At 53.0% G+C, this 21,707-nt stretch overlaps 1 protein-coding gene across 1 annotated transcript in view; it reads left to right on the forward strand.

The window, feature by feature from the left end:
* SLC45A1 (solute carrier family 45 member 1) overlaps nucleotides 1–20,809 on the forward strand; it is a 339,320-nt gene extending 318,511 nt beyond the window's left edge. The window contains exons 3-10 of the mRNA XM_050788252.1: nucleotides 868–1,288; nucleotides 1,866–1,958; nucleotides 2,385–2,609; nucleotides 7,047–7,774; nucleotides 12,610–12,763; nucleotides 14,714–14,890; nucleotides 16,386–16,591; nucleotides 20,391–20,809. Coding sequence (XP_050644209.1) covers nucleotides 892–1,288; nucleotides 1,866–1,958; nucleotides 2,385–2,609; nucleotides 7,047–7,774; nucleotides 12,610–12,763; nucleotides 14,714–14,890; nucleotides 16,386–16,591; nucleotides 20,391–20,657 — 2,247 coding nt within the window. The 5' untranslated portion in view covers nucleotides 868–891 and the 3' untranslated portion in view covers nucleotides 20,658–20,809. The remainder of the gene's footprint in view (nucleotides 1–867; nucleotides 1,289–1,865; nucleotides 1,959–2,384; nucleotides 2,610–7,046; nucleotides 7,775–12,609; nucleotides 12,764–14,713; nucleotides 14,891–16,385; nucleotides 16,592–20,390) is intronic.
* The last annotated feature ends 898 nt before the right edge of the window (nucleotides 20,810–21,707 follow it).

Here is a 21,707-nt window from a genome sequence, read left to right on the forward strand (position 1 = left end):
TCTCTCTGGGAAGGCCTTGAACTTGCTCACTCCTTACCTAGGTCATGGGCATTGTGAAAATGCTTAAAAAGTAAGTTGAAGCTGGGGGGTGGGGATCTGTTTCTCAGCTCTCCCTGGTTCTGTCCCTCTGCATTCGCGTGTTGTCTGTGACTACAGGATTCCAGAGTTTGGCTTATTTCTTTAAAGAAAGCATTTTTGAATACTGTCAAAGCCTCAATTCTCCCCACTGGACTAAAACTCACTTGTCAGTGGGTGCTAAAGGAAAGAGGCTCGTGTTAAGCCCATTCAGCTGCCTTTAGGGAGGGTCCCCTGGCCTACTGCGAAGGAGGGAACACAAGCGTTAGGGAGTAGAGGGGACTGACTATGACTATCCGGGGAGAGAGGAGCTGTCCCTGCACCGCGAGGAAGCACTCGGGGTGCCTGGGGGTGGTTCCTAACCATGCCCAGTCTCTCTTCCTCTCTGGTCCCCTGGGACCTTCAGGGAAGGAAAAAATTAGCCCTGGAAATGGGCCGCAGGTCCTAAAATAGCCCTGGTGTCCTTGGAGGCCTGAGAGAAGCTGAGAGGCTCTCACTTCCTCAGGACAGTCCCGACCGAGCCTCTGTTTGGGGGATGGTCCCTTTGAGTTTGAGGTGGGGACCTGCAGGGCGGGGGTCCTCTCTCTGAGTAGGGAAGGCACTGGGCTTCAGCCTCCTGGGGCAGAGGAGCTGCAGATGGGAAAGTGAGGCCCAGAGCATCAACCGTGAGCAGTGGGGTCTGCTGTTGGGGGACGGTGTTTGACTCTAAATTCTGCAGTGTGAACTCAAATGTCGGGGGAGGACTACCCAGGCAGAAGTAACTGTGGCCCCCCCCACGGGCTTTCCTCGCAGGGACGCCCACCAGCCCTCGCCACGATGATCCCCGCAGCCAGCAGCACCCCGCCGGGAGACGCCTTCTTCCCCAGCGTGGCCCCACAGGACTTCTGGAGGTCCCAGGTCACGGGCTACTCGGGGTCCGTGACACGACACCTCAGTCACCGGGCCAACAACTTCAAACGACACCCCAAGAGGAGGAAGTGCATTCGTCCCTCCCCACCCCCGCCCCCCAACACCCCATGCCCGCTTGAGCTGGTGGACTTTGGGGACCTGCACCCCCAGAGGTCCTTCCGGGAGCTGCTTTTCAACGGCTGCATCCTCTTTGGCATCGAGTTCAGCTACGCCATGGAGACGGCGTACGTGACCCCGGTGCTCCTGCAGATGGGCCTGCCTGACCAGCTCTACAGCCTGGTGTGGTTCATCAGCCCCATCCTCGGTGAGCCCCAGCTCCTCCCTGATGGTGGAGGGCCTCTGGAAGCTTCCAGAAGCCTCATTGCAGCAGCTTGAGGGTCCTTAGGGGAGAAGGGAGGATCAAGAGTTAAGTTCCCCTCATTAGTCTGGGACTGTGGGGAGCATAGGTACTGACGGTCATATCCCAGATTTTAAGTTCCTTATCAAAACCAGACAATAGAACAGGGATTTAGCAGTCCTCAAGGGCTGACACCATCTCATGCCAGGCTCTCCTTGTCAGAGGGTCCAAGTCATAGCACTTGGTGACATGTGGGCCTGGAAGGTCCTGAAATTTCTTGGATTCCCAAGGAAAGTCGTGGCTGCTTAGGGCCTTAGGGTACAAAGTGGAGGATTTAAGGAGATGCCGAGCGATCCCAAGAGTTAGCTTTGGTTTCCGAGTTCAGGGTTTTGTCACTGACTCTGTTTCATCATCTTATTCTTTTGATGCACTGGGGGTGTTTGAGAGCAGCCACTTCAGGAATGTGGAGGCTGATTCGATGTCCCCATGTGCCGTGGGGACCCCGGCGGACCCCAGCAATGACCACTGGCCTGCTCTGTTTCAGGATTCCTACTGCAGCCTCTGTTGGGTGCTTGGAGTGACCGGTGTACCTCAAGGTTTGGAAGGAGACGCCCTTTCATTCTTGTCCTGGCTATAGGTCTGTTGTTTTGGCATGGAAATAAAATGGAGAGGAAAAAAAAAAAGGCCCCAACTGCCTCCTTTTAGGAAAATTTAAAAGAACATTGACCATAGTAGTTACCCAGATAGCTCTGGACCCGCACTGGCGTGAGGCAGGGAGTGCCCGGTAACCTGACCTGAGTTAACTGTGAGAATAGATCCTTTGATCATTTTTAAAAATGAGTTGATAAAGTTCATCTCATTTCTTCTCTGCTTAATGAAATAAAAACCCCCATCCAAGTGCAAAATATATGGTGAGTTTGCAGGTGACTTTTCCACCAGGCTGTGCTTGAGGTTTAAGTTTTAAAAATTCTTGGGTCCTAAAGATTCTAGACATAAGTTGTGAGCTGCGGGGGAAAGAGCTGGTCTGCATTTTCTTGGGGTGACTTTGTTTCTCTGTGTCCAGGGGCACTGCTGGGCCTCTCACTCTTGCTGAATGGCCGGGACATTGGCATCGCCCTGGCTGACGTGACCGGCAACCACAAGTGGGGCCTGCTGCTGACCGTGTGCGGGGTGGTGCTGATGGACTTTAGTGCCGACTCAGCAGACAACCCCAGCCACGCCTACATGATGGACGTGTGCAGCCCCGCGGACCAGGACCGAGGCCTGAACATCCACGCCCTCCTGGCAGGTGAGTCTCCCTCAGCAGGGCCGAGGCTGGGTCTGCAGGGCTGCAGGCTTCAGACATGTGGCTTTTGAGGCCCTTCCTCACTCCATGATTTAACAAAGAAGCTGGGAGAATTCCAATATATAGAGAAACACTGAAGTGATTGAAAATACATATCTTGGCCGGGCGTGGTGGCTCAAGCCTGTAATCCCAGCACTTTGGGAGGCCGAGACGGGCGGATCACGAGGTCAGAAGATCGAGACCTTCCTGGCTAAGATGGTGAAACCCGTCTCTACTAAAAATACAAAAAATAATTAGTCGGGCATGGTGGCGGGTGCCTGTAGGCCCAGCTTCTCGGGAGGCTGAGGCAGGAGAATGGCGTGAACCTGGGAGCTGGGTGACAGAGTGAGACTCTCTCTCATAAAAAAAAAAAGAAGATACGTATCTCATACAACACCCATCAACCACAACCTATGCTGTTGACACATAAACAACAATTATAGGTCTATAAATCCAAATGTTTCTATTCATGGATTCTCATTGTTTGAGGTAGTTATGTTCTACAAAGTCACCACAAACCCTGAATTAGCAAACACCGAGTCTCGCTCCTAGGAACAATACAGGGTTAGGTTCCTGTGAGCCTCTGGTCACAACATTTTCATCAATGGATCAACGCATAACCTTGTTGTATGAGTTTCTGTTTAAAACCCCTTATTTCATCTATGCCTTTGGCTGATTAATGTTGAATTGACGGCCAACAGCGCTGCAACTCACGCCTGAACGAAGCATCACTGTTGCACGCATTTTCTGCATGAGGTGCGTCCGGCCTTCTTGTACTTGGGAACGTCAGGCAGCTTGGAGGCCATTTAAACAGTGAAACACCAACAGAAAACACAAAAATGTAAAAAAGGTGGCACTAAATAGACCACACAAAAAAACTCTTGCTTTGGCCAGGTGCGGTGGCTCACACCTGTAATCCCAGCACTTTGGGAGGCTGAGGTGGGCAGATCACCTGAGGTCGGGAGTTCGAGACCAGCCTGACCACCATGGAGAAATGCCATCTCTACTAAAAATACAAAAAATCAGCTGGGCGTGGTGGCGCTTGCCTGTAGTCCCAGCTACTCGGGAGGCTGAGGCGGGAGAATCGCTTGAACCCGGGAGGCAGAGGTTGCAGTGAGCCGAGATCGTGCCACTGCACTCCAGCCTGGGCAACAAAGCGAGACCCCGTCTCAAAAAACAAACAAACAAACAAACACACACACACCAACTCTTGTTTTCAGTGTGAGTGTGGAGACAAGAAAGCAGAGCTCAGCCCTGCGGGGCCTCAGCTGGACCATGCGCCCTTGGAAGTGCAGGCGATGTGCTGTTGTGTGCAAATCCTTGAATGATGGTGAGAGCACCGTGAGGTCTGGTTCTGGGTTTACCTCACTAAATGGTAGTGAGGAGGTGAATTCACAAATACAGAATCTACAGAGAATGAGGATCGAGTGTGTGTGCATGGCCACACGTGTTATACATACCATGCGTGGATGTGTGTATATATACACACCTGTGGCATGCTCAGTGGCAAAACAGGAGAAATGTTACCATCAAAGCCAGGAATGAGGCAAGACTGCACCCGTCCCACAGAACCACTGCCATTAGGGAGACACAAACAGAAGGAGCGAGGTCAGCCCCACTGGTCTCTGGGGCTGGACGTACGGAAACTTCAAGGGAATTGGCTGCAAAGCAGTGCAGGAGTTCAGTATGATGCTTAGTTATCAATGTGCTGTATAAAAGTCAATACTGGTCGGGTGCAGTGGCCTAATCTCAACACCTTGGGAGGCGAAGCCAAGAGAATTGCGTGAGTTCAGGAGTTTGAAACCAGCTTGGGGGAATAGTGGGACCACATCTCTAAAAACATAAAATTAAATAAATAAATAACTCTAGCTTTTCTATATAAAATATTTGCCTTGTTGCAGAATAAAATGGAAGAAAAAAAATTCCATTTAAAATAGCAACTGGGGCTGGGCATGGTGGCTTATGCCTGTAACCCCAGCACTTTGAGAGGCTCAACTGGGTGGATCACTTGAGGTCAGGAGTTCAAGACCAGCCTGGCCAACATGGCAAAACCCCATCTCTACTAAAAATACAAAAAATTAGCCAGGTATGTGTTGCGTACCTGTAGTCCCAGCCACTCGGGAGGCTGAGGCAGGAGAATCGCTTGAACCCAGGAGGTGGAAGTTGCAGTGAGCCGAGATTGCACCACGCACTCCAGCCTGAGCGACAGAGTGAAACTCCATCTCAAAATAAATAAAGTAAAAAATAAAATAAAAAACAAATAAAATAGCAATTGGCTGGGCTGAAGGTAGCGAGTTGTCTTGATTGATGGCTCACAGTCAGTTACAGACGGAACTCCTTCCTCCACTCTTTCCCCAGCCCTCACTGCTGCACTTGACTAGTCTTGAAAAAGCAATAGATATTGGAACGATGTTTAAAAATCAAGGGAAAGGCTTAATGAGACCTATACAGGACCCGAATGAAGAGGCTGGGTCACCCGGTGGTTGGGGGCTCGGGTTCTGGAAGCTGAAAGTCCACACTGAGCAAATGGCTCGGCCTCCCCAAGCCTGGGTCGCCTCTCCTGGAAAATGTTGCTGCTTCTCTCCCTGTTTCCACACGTGCGCTGCTGTGGGCGAGGGAACCTCTAAAGGGGCCATGCTGGGCGAGTGCTGGGCTTGGCAGAGTGGAAGAGGGACGTTGGTTTTTACCTTACGCCCATCTATGAGAATGCACCACTTCGATCATTCAAGAAAATTAGTAACAAAGTTCATCTGGGCCGGGTGTGGTGGCTCATGCCTGTTATCCCAGCACTCTGGGAGGCCGAGGCGGGCAGATCACCTGAGGTCAGGAGTTCGAGACCAGCTTGGCCAACACGGTGAAACCCCACCTCTACTAAACATAGAAAAGTTAGCCGGGCCTGGTGGCGCATGCCTGTAATCCCAGCTACTTGGGAGGCTGAGGCAGGAGAATCGCTTGAGCCCAGGAAGAGGAGGTGGCAGTGAGCCGAGATGGCGTCACTGCGCTCCAACCTGGGCAACAAGAGTGAAACTCCGTCTCAAAAAAATAAAGAGATAAAAGATAAAGTTTATCTGAAATCTGACCTTGGATAAGGGTCATGAACAGCAACGATGTCTTTCAGGAGGGGAGGAGGGAAGGTAATTAGAATCATGAGCGTGGGAAGTCAAGAATAATAAAACGCCCAGGGGGCAGTGGGGAGGCAGAAAGACTCCCAAGTCTAGAAGAACAGAGGCAGAGAAGCGACGGGACTGGGGCTTTTAAATGGGCATGCGAGTGAAATGAAAAGGCCCATCTGGGACAAAGGAAGGAAGATCTGCAGTGAAACCTCGAAATAATGAGATCCACAGCCATGCCACCCTTGGGTATGTGTGGAAGGCTGAGCTGGGAGTGTCCGAAGCCCAGGCCTGTCCGTAGAAGTTCTTATTTGAAAGGTAAACCCCTCATGTGGCCAAGTCTTCCCCAAACCAAAAATCCCATGCTGGTAGCAGGCAGGTTCCTCCTCACCAGCAGCGGTAAACCGAGAGAACCCTCCTCTCCTCTCAACACTAGACAGACTCAAAATGTGGCTCAACTCACAATAAAACAAAACAAAACACCGGATCCCTGATGGGGTGGGTGTCGTGGACGCGCAGCTGGCTGGGGTGGAGCCCCTGTGGCTTCCCTGGCTTTTGCCATTGAAGCACAGAGCCGAGCTGGAAGAAGCCGCGGTGTCTGGAGGTAAATCCGCCCACTGCTGTTGGCTGGGCCCCCACGGCATCGCCCACAGTTTCTTGCCGTGCTCTGTGGCCAGGGCTGGGCTGGCCGGTGCCCCGAGGCGTGGAGCGAGAACAGCAGGAACAGCAGTGATCCAATCCCTACTTTTCTGCTGTGGGCTGATGGCTCAGAGACCAGAGAGCTGCCCGCCAGGGTGTGGGGAGGCGGGACCCGTCTGTGGTCACCAGAAGGGGTGACTCTCCTCATGGTGTTCCATGCACGGGGACAAACACCCACGTGCACACGTGCGGTCGGCTGTGTGTGGGCGATGGGGTCGGCCCTGAGCTGGAGGGGGCCTTGGAGGGAGGATGCGTCCCATGTCAGCATTTGCTCCAGGGGCCTGAAAGGTTACGGGGAAAGTGGAACAGGCAGGAAGTGGAAGGGGATGTGGGCAGGTGGTCACTGTGCTGCCGCTGGGGGTCGCGCCAGGAAGGGCCCTGCAGGTGGCCGTGCAGGACAGGAGGGAGACCTCCTCGAGGGGCCCGCCCTGGGAATCCTGTCCCATTTCGTTGGGGTTTAGGTGGGACGAGTACTGTGCCCACGTCCCTGGAATGGCCTTGGCTACCTTCATGTCCTTCTAAGAAACGGAGCCACCACGCTTGGGCCTTCTCCTCCCGCAGGAGGGAACTCAAACCTTGTCTCTTTCCCCAGGTCTCGGAGGAGGCTTCGGATACGTGGTCGGCGGAATCCACTGGGATAAAACTGGCTTTGGGAGGGCCCTGGGGGGGCAGCTCCGTGTCATTTATCTCTTCACCGCGGTCACCCTGAGCGTCACCACCGTCCTGACCCTGGTCAGCATCCCTGAGAGGCCGCTGCGGCCGCCGGGTGAGAAGCGGGCAGCTATGAAGAGCCCCAGCCTCCCGCTGCCCCCATCCCCACCTGTCCTGCCAGAGGAAGGCCCGGGTGACACCCTCCCGTCGCACGTGGCCACCAACTTCTCCAGCCCCATCTCCCCACCCAGCCCCCTCACACCCAAGTACGGCAGCTTCATCAGCAGGGACAGCTCCCTGACGGGCATCAGCGAGTTCGCCTCATCCTTCGGCACCGCCAACATAGACAGCGTCCTCATTGACTGCTTCACGGGCGGCCACGACAGCTACCTGGCCATCCCCGGCAGTGTCCCCAGGCCGCCCATCAGCGTCAGTTTCCCCCGGGCCCCCGATGGCTTCTACCGCCAGGACCGTGGACTTCTGGAGGGCAGAGAGGGTGCCCTGACCTCCGGCTCTGACGGGGACATTCTGAGGGTGGGCTCCTTGGACACCTCTAAGCCGAGATCGTCAGGGATTCTGAAGAGACCCCAAACCTTGGCCATCCCGGACACGGCCGGAGGAGGGGGTCCCGAAACCAGCAGGAGAAGGAATGTGACCTTCAGTCAGCAGGTAACAGCAAATGTCGGGGGAGCCGGGGCTCAGAGGGCAGCGTCGGGGGTCCCCCTGGTCAGTTACATGACGAACAGGGAGAGTCCATCCAGGAAGAAATTCCCGGCTGTCATGGAGGTATTGTCAAGCGCTTTGGCCTAAAGAGAAAAGCCTTAGAGGCCAGGCACGGTGGCTCACGTCTGTAGTCCCAGCACTTTAGGAGGCTGAGGCAGGAGGATCGCTTGAACTCAGGAGTTTGAGATCAGCCTGGGCAATATGGCGAAACCCCATCTCTACTAAAAATACAAAAAGTAGCCGGGGCGTGGGGCACACATGTGTGGTCCTAACTACTCTGGAGGCTGAAGAAAGGATGGCTTGAGCCCAGGGGGTTGAAGCTGTAGGGAGCCATGACTGCACCACTGCACTCCAGCCTGGGTGACAGAGCAAGACCCTGTCTCAGAAAAAAAAAAAAAAAAAAAAAAAAAAAGACAAGCCTCAGAAACATGACGTCTTCCCCTGCATGTTAGTGAACAAGTTCTGGCCCTGAGTCCACCTATGAGTGAGTGAGTTCAGAGCATTTGTTAGGTATCAGGTGGTTTAAAATCCTGGCTGGGAGCGACAGTGATAACTCTTTTAAACACTTATGTTTGCCCAAACGTAATTCAGGCCGGGCTTGTCCTGCCAGTGAGTTTCTTACAGGCATGGTGTGCACCCCACTTGTTCCTGGTATTTCTCCCTAGACGTCCGGGCTCCAGCCCATTTTGGCAGTGGGAATCCTGTGCCAACACATCCAAGTCTTCCCTGACAGTGAACCTGCAGGTCTGGGATCATCCCTCCTGGTGCCTGACATCGGTTCACTCCTGGAGGCTGTACAAATGGGAATCTCCAGGGCAGTGCCATCTTCCGCGAAGGCCAAGAACCTTCCAGAAAGCTGTTTGAGTTGTATTTTCTATAGGTCAGATGAGCTGCAAGACCACCAACTGATCTGTGGGGTTTCATGGGCTGATTTTTTTTTTTTTTGGAGACACAGTCTTGCTCTGTCGCCCAGGCTGGAGTGCAGAGGCATGATCTCGGCTCACTGCAACCTCCACCTCCTGGGTTCGAAGGATTCTCCTGCTTCAGCCTCCCGAGTAGCTGGGACTACAGGCGCCCGCCACCACGCCCAGCTAATTTTGTATTTTTAGTAGAGATGGGGTTTCACCATGTTGGCCAGGCTGGTCTTGAACTCCCGGCCTCAAGTGATCCGCCCACCTTGGCCTCTCAAAGTACTGGGATTACAGGCGTAAGCCACCACACCCAGCCAGAATCCATGGTCTTTAAGTAAAGAAAGGTTATTCTGTTATTTAAAGTAGACATAAAAGTTACTGGCCTGCCCACCCCAGCGGGCGTTGCAGGAGGAGAGTGCATTTCAGGAGGAATGTGGTGTTCCGGGTCCTACAAAGCTGAGTGTCATTTGCCTGGTCCCTCGAGGGAGGCAGCTGGAAAAGCCGAGCAGCCCAGAGACCTGGCCCAGGAGACACCTCACCTGGCCACAGAGGCACGTGGGCCGTGTCTCCTGCTCTGCCTGGCCCTGTCCCATTGGGTTTAAATGGGACCCGGTCCTCAGTTCATTTCCCCCTCAGGGGTTAACATGTCCTGTCTCTGCCTAGATGACTTCCCTGATTTAGTCGGAGGTTAACTGGAAATGGGGCTTGCACTGTTCACTTTCCTCTCCTCTCCTCTCCTCTCTTCTCCTCTCCTTTCCTCTCCTCTCCTTTCCTTTATTTTCCTCTCCTCTCCTCTCCCCTCCCCTCCCCTCTCCTCTCCTCTCCTCTCCCCTCCCCTCTCCTCTCCTCCCCTCCCCTCCCCTTCCCCCTTTCCTCTCCTTTCCTTTCCTTTCCTCTCCTCTCCTCTCCTCCCCTCTCCCTCTCCCCCTCCCCCTCCCCTCCCCTTCCCTTCCCCCTTTCCTTTCCTCTCCTCTCCTCTCCTCTCCTCTCCTCTCCTCCCCTCTCCTCCCCTCCCCTCCCCTTCCCTTCCCTTCCCCCTCTCCTCTCCTCTACCTTTCTTTTCTTTTTTCTTTTTTGATTATTTTGTCTTGTTTTGGTTTTTACGTACTTTTTAAAAATATAGAGAGATGGGCTCTTACCGTGTTGCCCAGGTTGGTCTTGAGCTCCTGGGCTCAAGCGATCCACCTGCCTTGGCCTCCCAAAGTGCTGGAATTACAGGTGTGAGCCACCGAGCCTGGCCTTGTTTGGTTTTGTTTTGAGACAGGGTCTCTGTTGCCGGGGCTGGAAGACGGTGGTGCAATCACGGCTCACTGCAGCCTCAATCTCCCAGGCCCGAATGATCCTCCCATCTCAGCCTCCTGAGTAGCTGGGACTACAGGTGTGTGCCACCACACCCAGCTAATTTTTTAATTTTTTTTAGAGATAGGGGTCTCACTATGTGGCCCAAGCTGGTCTTGAACTCCTAGGCTCCAGTGGTCCTCCCAACTTGGCTTCTCAAAGAGCTGGGATCCCAGGTGTGAGCCACCACACCCGGCCCCGTTTTCTCCTTGGAGTGAGCAGGATGGTGCCTTTCGTTTGCTTTTCTCTGGTGTGTGTGGCCGGGGTGTCTTCACGCCTGCGTACAGCCTCAGCACGAGGAAGGTCGCTGCCTAGGCGTGCGCAGGCCTCACAGGGACATCTACTGAGGCTCCTGGTGGCACCAAGGACACAGACAGCTCTTGTCTGGAAAGGGCTTGAGGAACTGGGAATCACTGGAGAGCCAGGAAAGCCCATCCTTATGAAGGAAAGGAAAGGAAAGAGGTTTTCTTTTTTTTTTTTTTTTTTTTTTTGAGATGGAGTCTCGCTCTGTCGCCCAGGCTGGAGTGCAGTGGCCGGATCTCAGCTCACTGCAAGCTCCGCCTCCCGGGTTCACGCCATTCTCCTGCCTCAGCCTCCCGAGTAGCTGGGACTACAGGTGCCCGCCACCTCGCCCGGCTAGTTTTTTGTATTTTTTAGTAGAGATGGGGTTTCACCGTGTTAGCCAGGATGGTCTCGATCTCCTGACCTCGTGATCCGCCCGTCTCAGCCTCCCAAAGTGCTGGGATTACAGGCTTGAGCCACCCCACAGCGCCCGGCCGGAAAGAGGTTTTCTAATTGCTCAGGTCGAGGGCACCGCCAGCCTCGTTGTGGATGATGCCGGGGTAATTTATCTTGCCTTTGTCAACACTGGATCATCCCAGACTGTTTCAAAAAGTTCAGACTGGCTTTAGATTCAGTTCTTTAGGTGTGGTTGAAAATCTCGGGCCAGACATGGTGGCTCATGCCTGTAATCCCAGCACTTGGTGGGTGGATCATGAGGTCAGGAGATGGAGACCATCCTGGATAATACGGTGAAACCCTGTTTCTACTAAAAATGCAAAAATAACTTGGCCCGGCGTGGTGGCGGGAGCCTGTACTCCCAGCTGCTGGGGAGGCTGAGGCAGGAGAATGGCGTGAACCCGGGAGGCAGAGCTTGCAGTGAGCTGAAATCACACGGCTGCACTCCAGCCTGGGCAACAGAGCAAGACTCCATCTCAAAAAAAAAAAAAGAAAAAGAAAAAGAAAATCTCATCTTCATCCCTTTTTTCCGTTTCCTTTCTCCGTAGAGTGTAATTTATGCATCAGTGCTTTGAGGAAAGTAAAAATCATGAGCTAAATATAAACACATCCAGGCTCAACGGAGACAGAGGCAGAACTGCAGCGCTGTTCCTCCGCAGGCGTGGGGGACGCACTCTGCTGATGTGGGTGTCCTGGGAGCCGGCACTGCGGCCTCTCCGCTTCCTTTCCCACCGGGAGTGTCCAAGGCCGACCGCACCACAGACACCCCAGTGGAGCGAGGCAGCAGCGCCTCTTTGCTCTCAAACGTCTAAATTCAAAAACGACTAGTTCCCCGAGGTAGGAGGGAGGATCACTTGAGGCCAGGAGTTTGAGACCAGCCTGGGCGACATAGTGAGACCTCATCTCCGTAACAATTTTTTAAAAATTAGCCAGGCGTGGTGGTGCACGCCTGTAGTCCCAGCTACTCAGTAGGCTGAGGTAGGAGGATCACTTGAGCCCAGGAGGCTGAGGCTGCAGTAAGCCATGACTGCACCACTGCACTCCAGCCTGGGCGACAGAGCAAGACTCTGTCTCTAAAACAACAACAACAACAACAACAAAATGACAAGTTCCCCTGACTGGAGTCTGTACCCCAAACCCAAGCAGGGCTACTTGGAATGAAACCTTCTCATTCCAGGAGGAGTTTGCAAACCTAGTGAAGATGTCCATGGAATGTTGTTCTTGAGCCCCGGAAAGAAATCGAAGCCCCTCGCACCAGTTTCCATCCTGTTGACCGTGGGGCTTGTTGTGTGTTGTGTGAGCCCCTGTCGAGGGCCGAGGTGCTCGTGTGGGCAGGGGCACCCTGTCTTCTGTGTGGTGGAGGTTCCACCTGTCCAGAGAGAATTTTGAACATATGTTCCTGGTGGCCACCTTGAAATAAGTCTTTCCCAGCCTTCTCTTATGAAAAAGAAAGGACTTCCTAAGTGTTTGGATCTGAACTGACCCACGTGTTTGTATTTCAAATGTATTTTGCATTTTGCAAAGTCTTATCTTACTCCCTGTGGCACAGATCGTGTCCTGTGGCCAAACCGTAGGCATACCTGAAATGAAATTCTAGTCTTAGCTGGTCCGGGCCTCGGAAGCGACGCCCTGAAGCCGTTCCTCTGAGGTTGGTGTCCACGCGGGGCTCATGCCGTCTGATATGAAGACAGACCGGTGCGGTGTTTCCGAGAACGCATTCCCCTGAGCAGAGCAGAGTCTGCGCTGCCTGATGGGGTGCGGGGCTCTGATGAGGGGTTTGTGGGCTCTTCCCAGGTTGCCAACATCCTGCTCAACGGCGTGAAGTACGAGAGTGAGCTGACGGGCTCCAGCGAGCTTGTGGAGCAGCCTCTGTCCGTGGGCCGCCTCTGCTCCACCATCTGCAACATGCCCAAGGCACTGCGCACCCTCTGCGTCAACCACTTCCTGGGTGAGCTCCCGGCCAAGCCTCCCCGTAGTCCCGGTCCTGCTCAGGGCTCTTGCCCCACTGGCCTCCCAGGATGTTCCTGAGCCTCCCTTCCCAGAACTTTTCTATGTTCACCAGCCCCCTACAGCAGCACCAAGGGCAGGCCTGGGGTGCGGTGGCTGCCCTGGAGGGCTTTTCTCCGGGGTGCCTGCCCTGGACAGCCCCAAACTAAACCAGGTGTCACCATTGAGAGCCACATAGCTCACTCTGGATCCGACACCTGGGTCTCCACAGGGCCAAAATTCTTATTACCTGAAGCCCTTTGGACAACTCCACAGTGAAATGATGGACCCACACCTTCCCACCTTCCCACCTTCCAACTTTGTCTTGCTCTGTCTTCAAGCACAGACCCCACACCTGCCTGCCCATGTCTATTGCCGTTCGTAAATTCACACGGCTGGCCTTTGAATGACGAATGAAAAGCACCAACTTGCATTTCATTCCATTTAGTCTCTTTTCGCTGTTGAGTGGTTGAACATTTGAACATGATTCAGAATTTGAGGCTGGGCACGGTGGCTCACGCCTGTTATCCCAGCACTTTGGGAGGCCAAGGCTGGTGAATCACGAGGTGAGACGATCGAGACCATCCTGGCCACCATGGTGAAACCCCGTCTCTACTAAAAATACAAAAATTAGCCGGGCGTGGTGGCGAGTGCCTGTAGTTCCAGCTACTTGGGAGGCTGAGACAGGAGAATTGCTTGAACCCAGAAGGTGGAGATTGCAGTGAGCCGAGATGGCACCACTGCACTCCAGCCAGCCTGGTGACAGAGCAAGACTCCACCTCAAAAAAAAAAAAAAAAAAAAGAAAGAAAGAAAAGAAAAGAAAAGAAAAAAGAATTTGAGATAATCTAGGCTCTCGTATATTGTGGGACATAAATCAACATGACCTTCTAGAAGGCAGTTTCGTAATGGGTGAGAATCTTGAAAATGGTCCTACCTTTTTCCCCTGTGACCTTACTCAGTATTCCATGCAAGCCCGTAATCAAAAACTATATTCAGAATATATATGCAAGGTACTGATCACAGCATGGCTTAGGACAGCCACAGTCTGTGATCGGGGATAGAGGTGTCAAACAGTTGGGGAAGGGTTAAATATATCAGGGTGCACCCACACTGTGAAATATTCTGCTGCCATCAAAACGAGTCTGTTTAATAATTCTCGATGGCATAGAACATTATAGATGATAATTCATTATGGTTCGAGAGGGCCTATAAATACCACCTTCCTCTACCAAAGACGGAATTCCCATGGTTCAAGGAATGGAGTGCTAAGCACATCTGCCAGCACATCCATGCCTGTGCTTCCTGGTGGATTTCTCCCAATTGAATGGACCCCCTCCCCTGTATTGCCGAGGTAGCTGGAGCACCTCCACTGCTACCCTTGCCTCATGTTTATAGAAATATATGGTGTTTTAAAATAAAAAAAAATTGTAAGGAAACTCTGTTAGTCTGTTCTCACACTGTTAATAAAGACATACCCAAAACTGGGTAATTTATAAAGAAAAAGAGGTTTAATGGACTCACAGTTCCACATGACTGGGGAGGCCTCACAATCACGGCAGAAGGCAAAGGAGGCACAAAGGCACATCTTACATGGCGGCAGGCAAGGGGGCGTGTGCAGGGAACTGCCATTTATAAAACCAAGGTCTCATGGGACGTATTCACAACCATGAGAACAGCATGGGAACCGCCATGATCCCGTTACCTCCCACCAGGTCCCTCCCGTGACACACAGGGATTACGGGAGCTACAGTTAGAGATGAGATTTGGGTGGGGACACGGCCAAACCATATCAGAAACAAACACAGTTTTAATCGCTCCTTGCTTTTATAACCAGTAGATACGTGTTGGTTACAGAAAGGGCAGAGTGCTGGCCTTTGCCCCCGAGGTCATGAACCCCTTTCTTTCTTCCAGGGTGGCTCTCATTCGAGGGGATGTTGCTCTTCTACACGGACTTCATGGGCGAGGTGGTGTTTCAGGGGGACCCCAAGGCCCCACACACGTCCGAGGCGTATCAGAAGTACAACAGCGGCGTGACCATGGGCTGCTGGGGCATGTGCATCTACGCCTTCAGTGCAGCCTTCTACTCAGGTACCCGCCGCCAGCCAGGCTGGCACGGCAGTGAGGGCTTTGGTTGGGTCCCTGGAGCATGTGAAGTGAAGGCAGGTTCATGTCCTTACGACTGCAGACACTACATCCCAATTTGGGGGGCGCCACTGTCTTTCCCCGCTGCAGGGCACTGGGCCTGGGGGAGCCGGACTGAAGAAATGGAGCTCGTGGGCCTCAGGCCTCTGAGAGCTGGTGGCCTACGGGGCACGGGTGCTTGTCAGAACCTGACTATATCCGCAGGCCGTAGCGAGGGTGAAGTGGGGGCCCAGGGGGAACCTGAGGCCATTCCCAGGCAGCGTACTGTCTGCCAGCGCCCAGCTCCTTCCCACTTTGATTCAGGGAGCAACCTGTCCCCAGGGAGGTGGGGGCAGGGGTGAGTGATCGTGGAACATGGGAGTGGGCAGGGGCCAGGGGCCCAGATGACTTTGAGGTTCTCTGTCTGGGGTACCCTTGGAGCACGGTGCTGAGTTCACACCAGGGTGAAGCCGAGGTGCCAGCCCCATGGGGCCTGGCTGGTAGCGTGTACCGGGCAAATTTTATCCCAGAGGTCCACACACTTTTTCTGCAAAAGGCCACAGAGTTGGTATTTCCAGCTTTGCCGGCCCAGCGGTCTCTGTTGCAGCCCCTCACTGAAAGCCACAGACAGGGGAAACCGAATGGGCGTGCCGTGTGCCAGTAAAACTGCACTGTGTTCACTGAAATATGAATTTAATGTGATTTTCACATGTCACAAAATATTCATCTCTTTTTGATTTTTTAAATTATTATTTTTTTTAATTTACAAAACTAGTCTGCAGGTTGGACTTTGCCTTCGAGCCATAATCTGCCAACTGCTTTATTTTAGTTGCCCCCATCTTCATGGGTTCGAGCCCCAAAGCAGAGGGTCACTGAGGGGCTGCGGCAAGAAGAAATTTGTCAGATCTCACTTGCGAGTCCACGGGGCGTCACCTTGGGTGTTGGGTTCCCCCATAGCCGTGTGGCCTTGGGGCATGGGGAACTGGCCCCATTTTATCGATTCTAGGGAGCCCCGTTGCTGATATCCATGCTGTCGCGTCCTCTTGGGGGCATAAAGATGGTGGCCGACGACGGGATGGGCTGCTGTTGTGCCCATAATTACACAAGAACACAGAGGTTTAGCTCGAGACCCTCAGTCCTTGAGCCTTTTTGGTGTCACAACCCCAAGATCCCTCCACCGGCAGAAGCCCTGGGGGACCTGACCCGAGCCGGTGTGAACAGGACACCCCGGTCCTGCCATCCAGCCAGACAGCCCTGTCCTGGGCTCCCACCAGAGTTACTGGGGCGGTCTCTCAGCTCCCCTGGGTGCCCCAGGAAGTACTTTCTGGTCTGGGGCAAGTGGCCTGCGAAGCCAGGTCCCACCACTGCTAGCTTCAGGTCAGCCGCGGGGAGGTAGCGCTGGAAGCTGAGTCCCCGGAGGCTCTGGCCGTGTGGCACCGCTTACCCTCTCTGTGGCCCGCAGCGATCCTGGAGAAGCTGGAGGAGTTCCTCAGCGTCCGCACCCTCTACTTCATCGCCTATCTCGCCTTCGGCCTGGGGACGGGGCTCGCCACCCTCTCCAGGAATCTCTACGTGGTCCTGTCGCTCTGCATAACCTACGGGGTTTTATTTTCCACCCTGTGCACCTTGCCCTACTCGCTGCTCTGCGATTACTACCAGAGTAAGAAGGTAGGTGCTCTCCCTTGTCTTGCTTCGGGTCCGCTTCTTGGAGAAGCCCCTCCTGAGAACTGTCCCCCAGGACCAGCGGCACAATCCGCAGAGCCGGGTGCACAGTGATGACTGTCAAGACAGCAATGGCAGAGCATTCAACCAAGGGGGGCCCTTCTGAGCCTGGGGTGTGCACCTGCCTGTAATCCCCTCACTGCTTCCTTAGCACAAGCCTCCAGCTCACCCAGGCTCTGGGTTGGGCTCTGTCCTTTGCAGGGATGCACGGAATGGGAGGCTGCCCTTCCTGCTCCTTTGTCAGGTCACGGGGTCTCCTGTTGACGCCTGTCCCAGTCATTCAGGGTGGGGCTTATGGGGAGGCAGTGAAGCTCAGAAAACTCAGCAATCCAGATCAATAACATGTTAATACAATATTTTTAAAAATCAGAATTTTTGCCAAAAAACCATGCAGAACAAAAACATCAATTTTTCTTTTCCTTTTTTTTTTTTTTTTTTTGAGATGGAGTCTCGCTCTGTCGCCCAGGCTGGAGTGCAATGGCACGATCTCGGCTCAGTGCAACCTCCGCCTCCTGGGTTCAAGCGATCCTCCTGCCTCAGCCTCCCAAGTAGCTGGAATTACCGGCAGGTGCCACCATGCCCAGCTAATTTTTTATATTTTTAGTAGAGACGGGGTTTCACCATGTTGGTCAGGCTGGTCTCTACTAAAAATACAAAAAATTAGCCAGGCGTTGTGGCGGGCATCTGTAGTTCCAGCTACTCAGGAGGCTGAAGCTGGAGAACGGCGTGAACCCTGGAGGTGGAGGTCGCAGTGAGCCAAGATTGTGCCACTGCACTCCAGCCTGGCCAACAGAGCAAGACTCTGTCTCAAAAAAAAAAAAAAAAAGCCGGGCGCGGTGGCTCAAGCCTGTAATCCCAGCACTTTGGGAGGCCGAGATGGGCGGATCACGAGGTCAGGAGATCGAGACCATCCTGGCTAACACGGTGAAACCCCGTCTCTACTAAAAAATACAAAAAAAAACTAGCCGGGCGAGGTGGCGGGCGCCTGTAGTCCCGGCTACTCGGGAGGCTGAGGCAGGAGAATGGCGGGAACCCGGGAGGCGGAGCTTGCAGTGAGCTGAGATCCGGCCACAGCACTCCAGCCTGGGCGACAGAGCGAGACTCAGTCTCAAAAAAAAAAAAAAAAAAAAAAAAATTTCACTTCACATAACTTAAAACATGGCTGTTTCAGTCAATGAAACTCAAGTTTCTCCTGGATCCCAGAATTCAACCTGTATTTATAAACATATAATATATTTAGCTACTATTTTGTTTAAATGAACTCATTGGGCTAGGTTGGTAAATGTTATAATTTTTACTATTTTCTACAGAGAAAATAGTTTCTAATTCAAGTTGGAGCTATCTGTGCAGCAGTTTCTCTACAGTTGTACATAAATGTTTTTACTATAAAATGACCTAATGTATAAAATACTACTGCATGCCGTAATAAAGATAGTAATACTTTCAAAAAAAAAAAAGAGAGGATCAATAACAGTGCTGAGCCACCCCATATTGGAATCTGAGGCAAAAAGAAAAATGGCATTTAAAAGTGCCTTAAAAGGCCGAGTGCAGTAGCTCATGCCTGTAATCCCAGCACTTGGGGAGGCCGAGGCAGGTGGATCACTTGAGGTCAGGAGTTCAAGATCAGTCTGGCCAACATGACGAAACCGTGTTTACTAAAAATACAAAAATTAGCGGGGCGTGGTGGCCCGTGCCCATAATCCCAGCTACTCGGGAGACTGAAGCAGGAGAATCGCTTGAACCCAGGAGGCGGAGGTTGCAGTGAGCCAAGATTGCGCGACTGTGCTCCAGCCTGGGTGACAGAGGCTGCGTAAATAAATAAACAGGCCAGGTGCGGTGACTCACGCCTGTAATCCCAGCACTTTGGGAGATCGAGACAGGTGGATCACGAGGTCAGGAGGTCGAGACCGTCCTGGCTAACACAGTGAAACCCCGTCTCTACTAAAAAATACAAAAAATTAGCCAGGTGTGGTGGCGGGTGCCTGTAGTCCCAGCTACTCGGGAGGCTGAGGCAGGAGAATGGCGAGAACCTGGGAAGCGGAGCTTGCAGTGAGCCGAGATCGCGCCACTGCACTCCAGCCAGGGGACAGAGCGAGACTCCGTCTCAAATAAATAACTAACTAAATAAATAAAGTGCCTTAAATTTTTGATATTTTGCTCAGCATAGACTTTTAACAGCTGTACTGAGATATTGTGCACCATCTAATAGCGTGTGACGTGCACCGTTCGGTGGTTTCGGCACACGCAGAGCTGTACAACCGTCACCACCGTCAATTTCAGAACAGTTTTGTCAGCCCAGGAAAAATCTGTCAGCTGTCACCCCTCTGACCCTCCCACTCTACCAGGCCTAGGTGACCACTAACCTACTTCCTGTCCCCATGGACTTGCCTATTTGGGACGTCTCCTGTGATGGAGTCAGGCGATCCATGGTGTCTTGTGTCTGGCATCTGTGGCGCAGCTGTAGGCTTCGAGCTCCATCCATGCTGTTTCCTGGATCAGGGCCTCATTCCTTTTTATGGTCACATAATGTTCCCACCATAATTTTCTTTTGCAGTGACTTTGAAATTTTAAAATGCTGCATTGAAATATTACCTGCACAGCCTGGGCAACATAGTCAGACCCATCTCTTAAAAAAAAAATTAAAAATTAGCCAGACGTGGTGGCATGCACCTGTAGTCCCAGCTATTCAGGAGGCTGAGGTGGGAGGATCACTTGAGCCCAGGAGGCTGAGGCTGCAGTGGGCTGAGATTGTGCCACTGCACTCCAGCTTGGGCAACAGAGCAAGACCCTGTCTCAATAAAGAAAAAGAAAAAGAAAAAGAAAGGAAGGAAGGGAGGGAGGGAGGGAGGGAGGGAGGGAGGGAGGAAGGAAGGAAGGAAGGAAGGAAGGAAGGAAGGAAGGAAAGAAGGAAAGAAGGAAGGAAGGAAGGAAGGAAGGAAATGTGACCTGGATTACTGAGTTTCTCTCTCTCCCTTTTAATCTCATGCCTCAGTTGCCTCCCCTAGGCCTGGGCCTGATTTGTTTTAGGGAGTTTGGAGTCTGACACGTTCAGCTGGGCTGGCCCTGAGCACAGCCCTTCTGATGGGGGTAGAATTGGCACAGGGAAGCTGCAGGGGAGGCCCAGGCTCCCAAGTCACAGCAATGCCCACTCACCCAGCACCTTGCAGACCGGCTGGTGCTGGGGGAGCTGAGTGACGGAAATCCATGCCATGGCTCCCCACTGTCGCTCTGCACAGACCACACTCTCAGCCACTGTCTCCCAGCGTGGCATGCAGGGAAGGGAGAGTGAGTGACGCATCCAAGCTGGAGGCCACGAGGACCTCGGAGCCTCAGACAGAGGACCAAAGGGCATCATGTGCAGAGGACTTTGTGGGGAGTGGTGTTGGGCGGGTCCCATCCCGGACGAAGGTGAAGGATGGGATGGCGGGAGTGGAGTGGCCGCCTGGCTGTGCAGGTTGGTTTTCTTTGGGTGAGAGGACGGGGAAGAGCTCAAGTGCTGAGGGGGAAAGTGTCTCCGGCCACCTCATCTGCCCCATTAGTCACAGATTCTTTTCATTGTCGTCATCTCTCCAAACACAAACATTGTTAAACTCTTGGCTGAACTCCCTGTGCATGTCGGCACTGGAAAATGTGAGGCCGCTGTGCGTGGCCGCTCAGGCCTCCTGGGCTCGCAGGACACATGGAGCTCGGTCACCTCGTGCCGGCTGCGACGGGTCTCGCTGACACGTTTCTTCCTCTGGGTCAGTTTGCAGGGTCCAGTGCGGACGGCACCCGGCGGGGCATGGGCGTGGACATCTCTCTGCTGAGCTGCCAATACTTCCTGGCCCAGATTCTGGTCTCCCTGGTCCTGGGGCCCCTGACCTCGGCCGTGGGCAGCGCCAACGGAGTGATGTACTTCTCCAGCCTCGTGTCCTTCCTGGGCTGCCTGTACTCCTCCCTGTTTGTCATTTATGAAATTCCTCCCAGCGATGCTGCCGACGAGGAGCACCGGCCTCTCCTGCTGAATGTCTGACATCGCGGAGCCTCGACTCTGCACATGCGCCTGCACCTGGGGGTCTGCAGCAGGCCGACCAGTGAGGACCAAAGGACCTTGGTGGACAGGGGGACAGGCTGCCTACTGGAATGTAAATATGTGATAAAATAATAAACGACAGCCGCAAAGCCTGCGGTTTCTAGGCATTGCTCTCCGGTGGCTGAGAGGTCCGTAGGGGATTGAGTTACCCTCCTGAGGACTTGAGCAGGGGGAGGTTTGTAAGAATCTTTTTTTGAAAGTAAAGGTGTAATTCAATGCTTCTCAACCAGGGGCAATTTTGCCACCCCACCCCCACCCCCGGGAAGACATCTGGCAACGTCTGGAGATAGCTTTGGTTGTCACAACTCAGGGATGCTGTGAACCTCCCATGGCACACAGGACCGCCCCAACGGCAAGGAGCTAGCAAGACCCAGATGTCAATCATGCTGAGGTAGAGAGAGCCTGGTCTAACTGGACCATACATTCTGTACATTGCATCCCAGGGTAGAGTCAGAGCATACAGGTCTTTTGGATCAGAATGCCTCATATTCATTCACTTGTCCATTCATCCATTTATTCTCTCATCCATTCATTCATCTACCCATCCACATATCCACCCATCCACATAACCATCCATCCACTCATCCAAATATCCTCCCATCCAAATATCCACTCATCCATATATCCATCCATCCATCCACCCACCCATCCAAATATTCACTCGTCCACCCATCCACCCATCCAAATATCCACTCATCCATATATCCATCCATCCACCTATCTACCCATCCAAATATCCACTTCTCTATATATCCATCCATCCACATATCCACCCATCTACCCATCCAAATATCCACTCATCCATATATCCATCCATCCACACATCTACTCATCTACCCATCCACATGACCATCCATCCACTCATACAACTATTATCCACCTATCCGAATATCCACTCAGCCATATATCCATCCATCCACATGTTCACCCATCCACCCATCCAAATATCCACTTCTCCATGTATCCATCCATCCATCCATCCATCCATCC

Source organism: Macaca thibetana, chromosome 1, assembly GCF_024542745.1.
Source record: "Macaca thibetana thibetana isolate TM-01 chromosome 1, ASM2454274v1, whole genome shotgun sequence".
Taxonomy (NCBI): Eukaryota; Metazoa; Chordata; class Mammalia; order Primates; family Cercopithecidae; genus Macaca; species Macaca thibetana.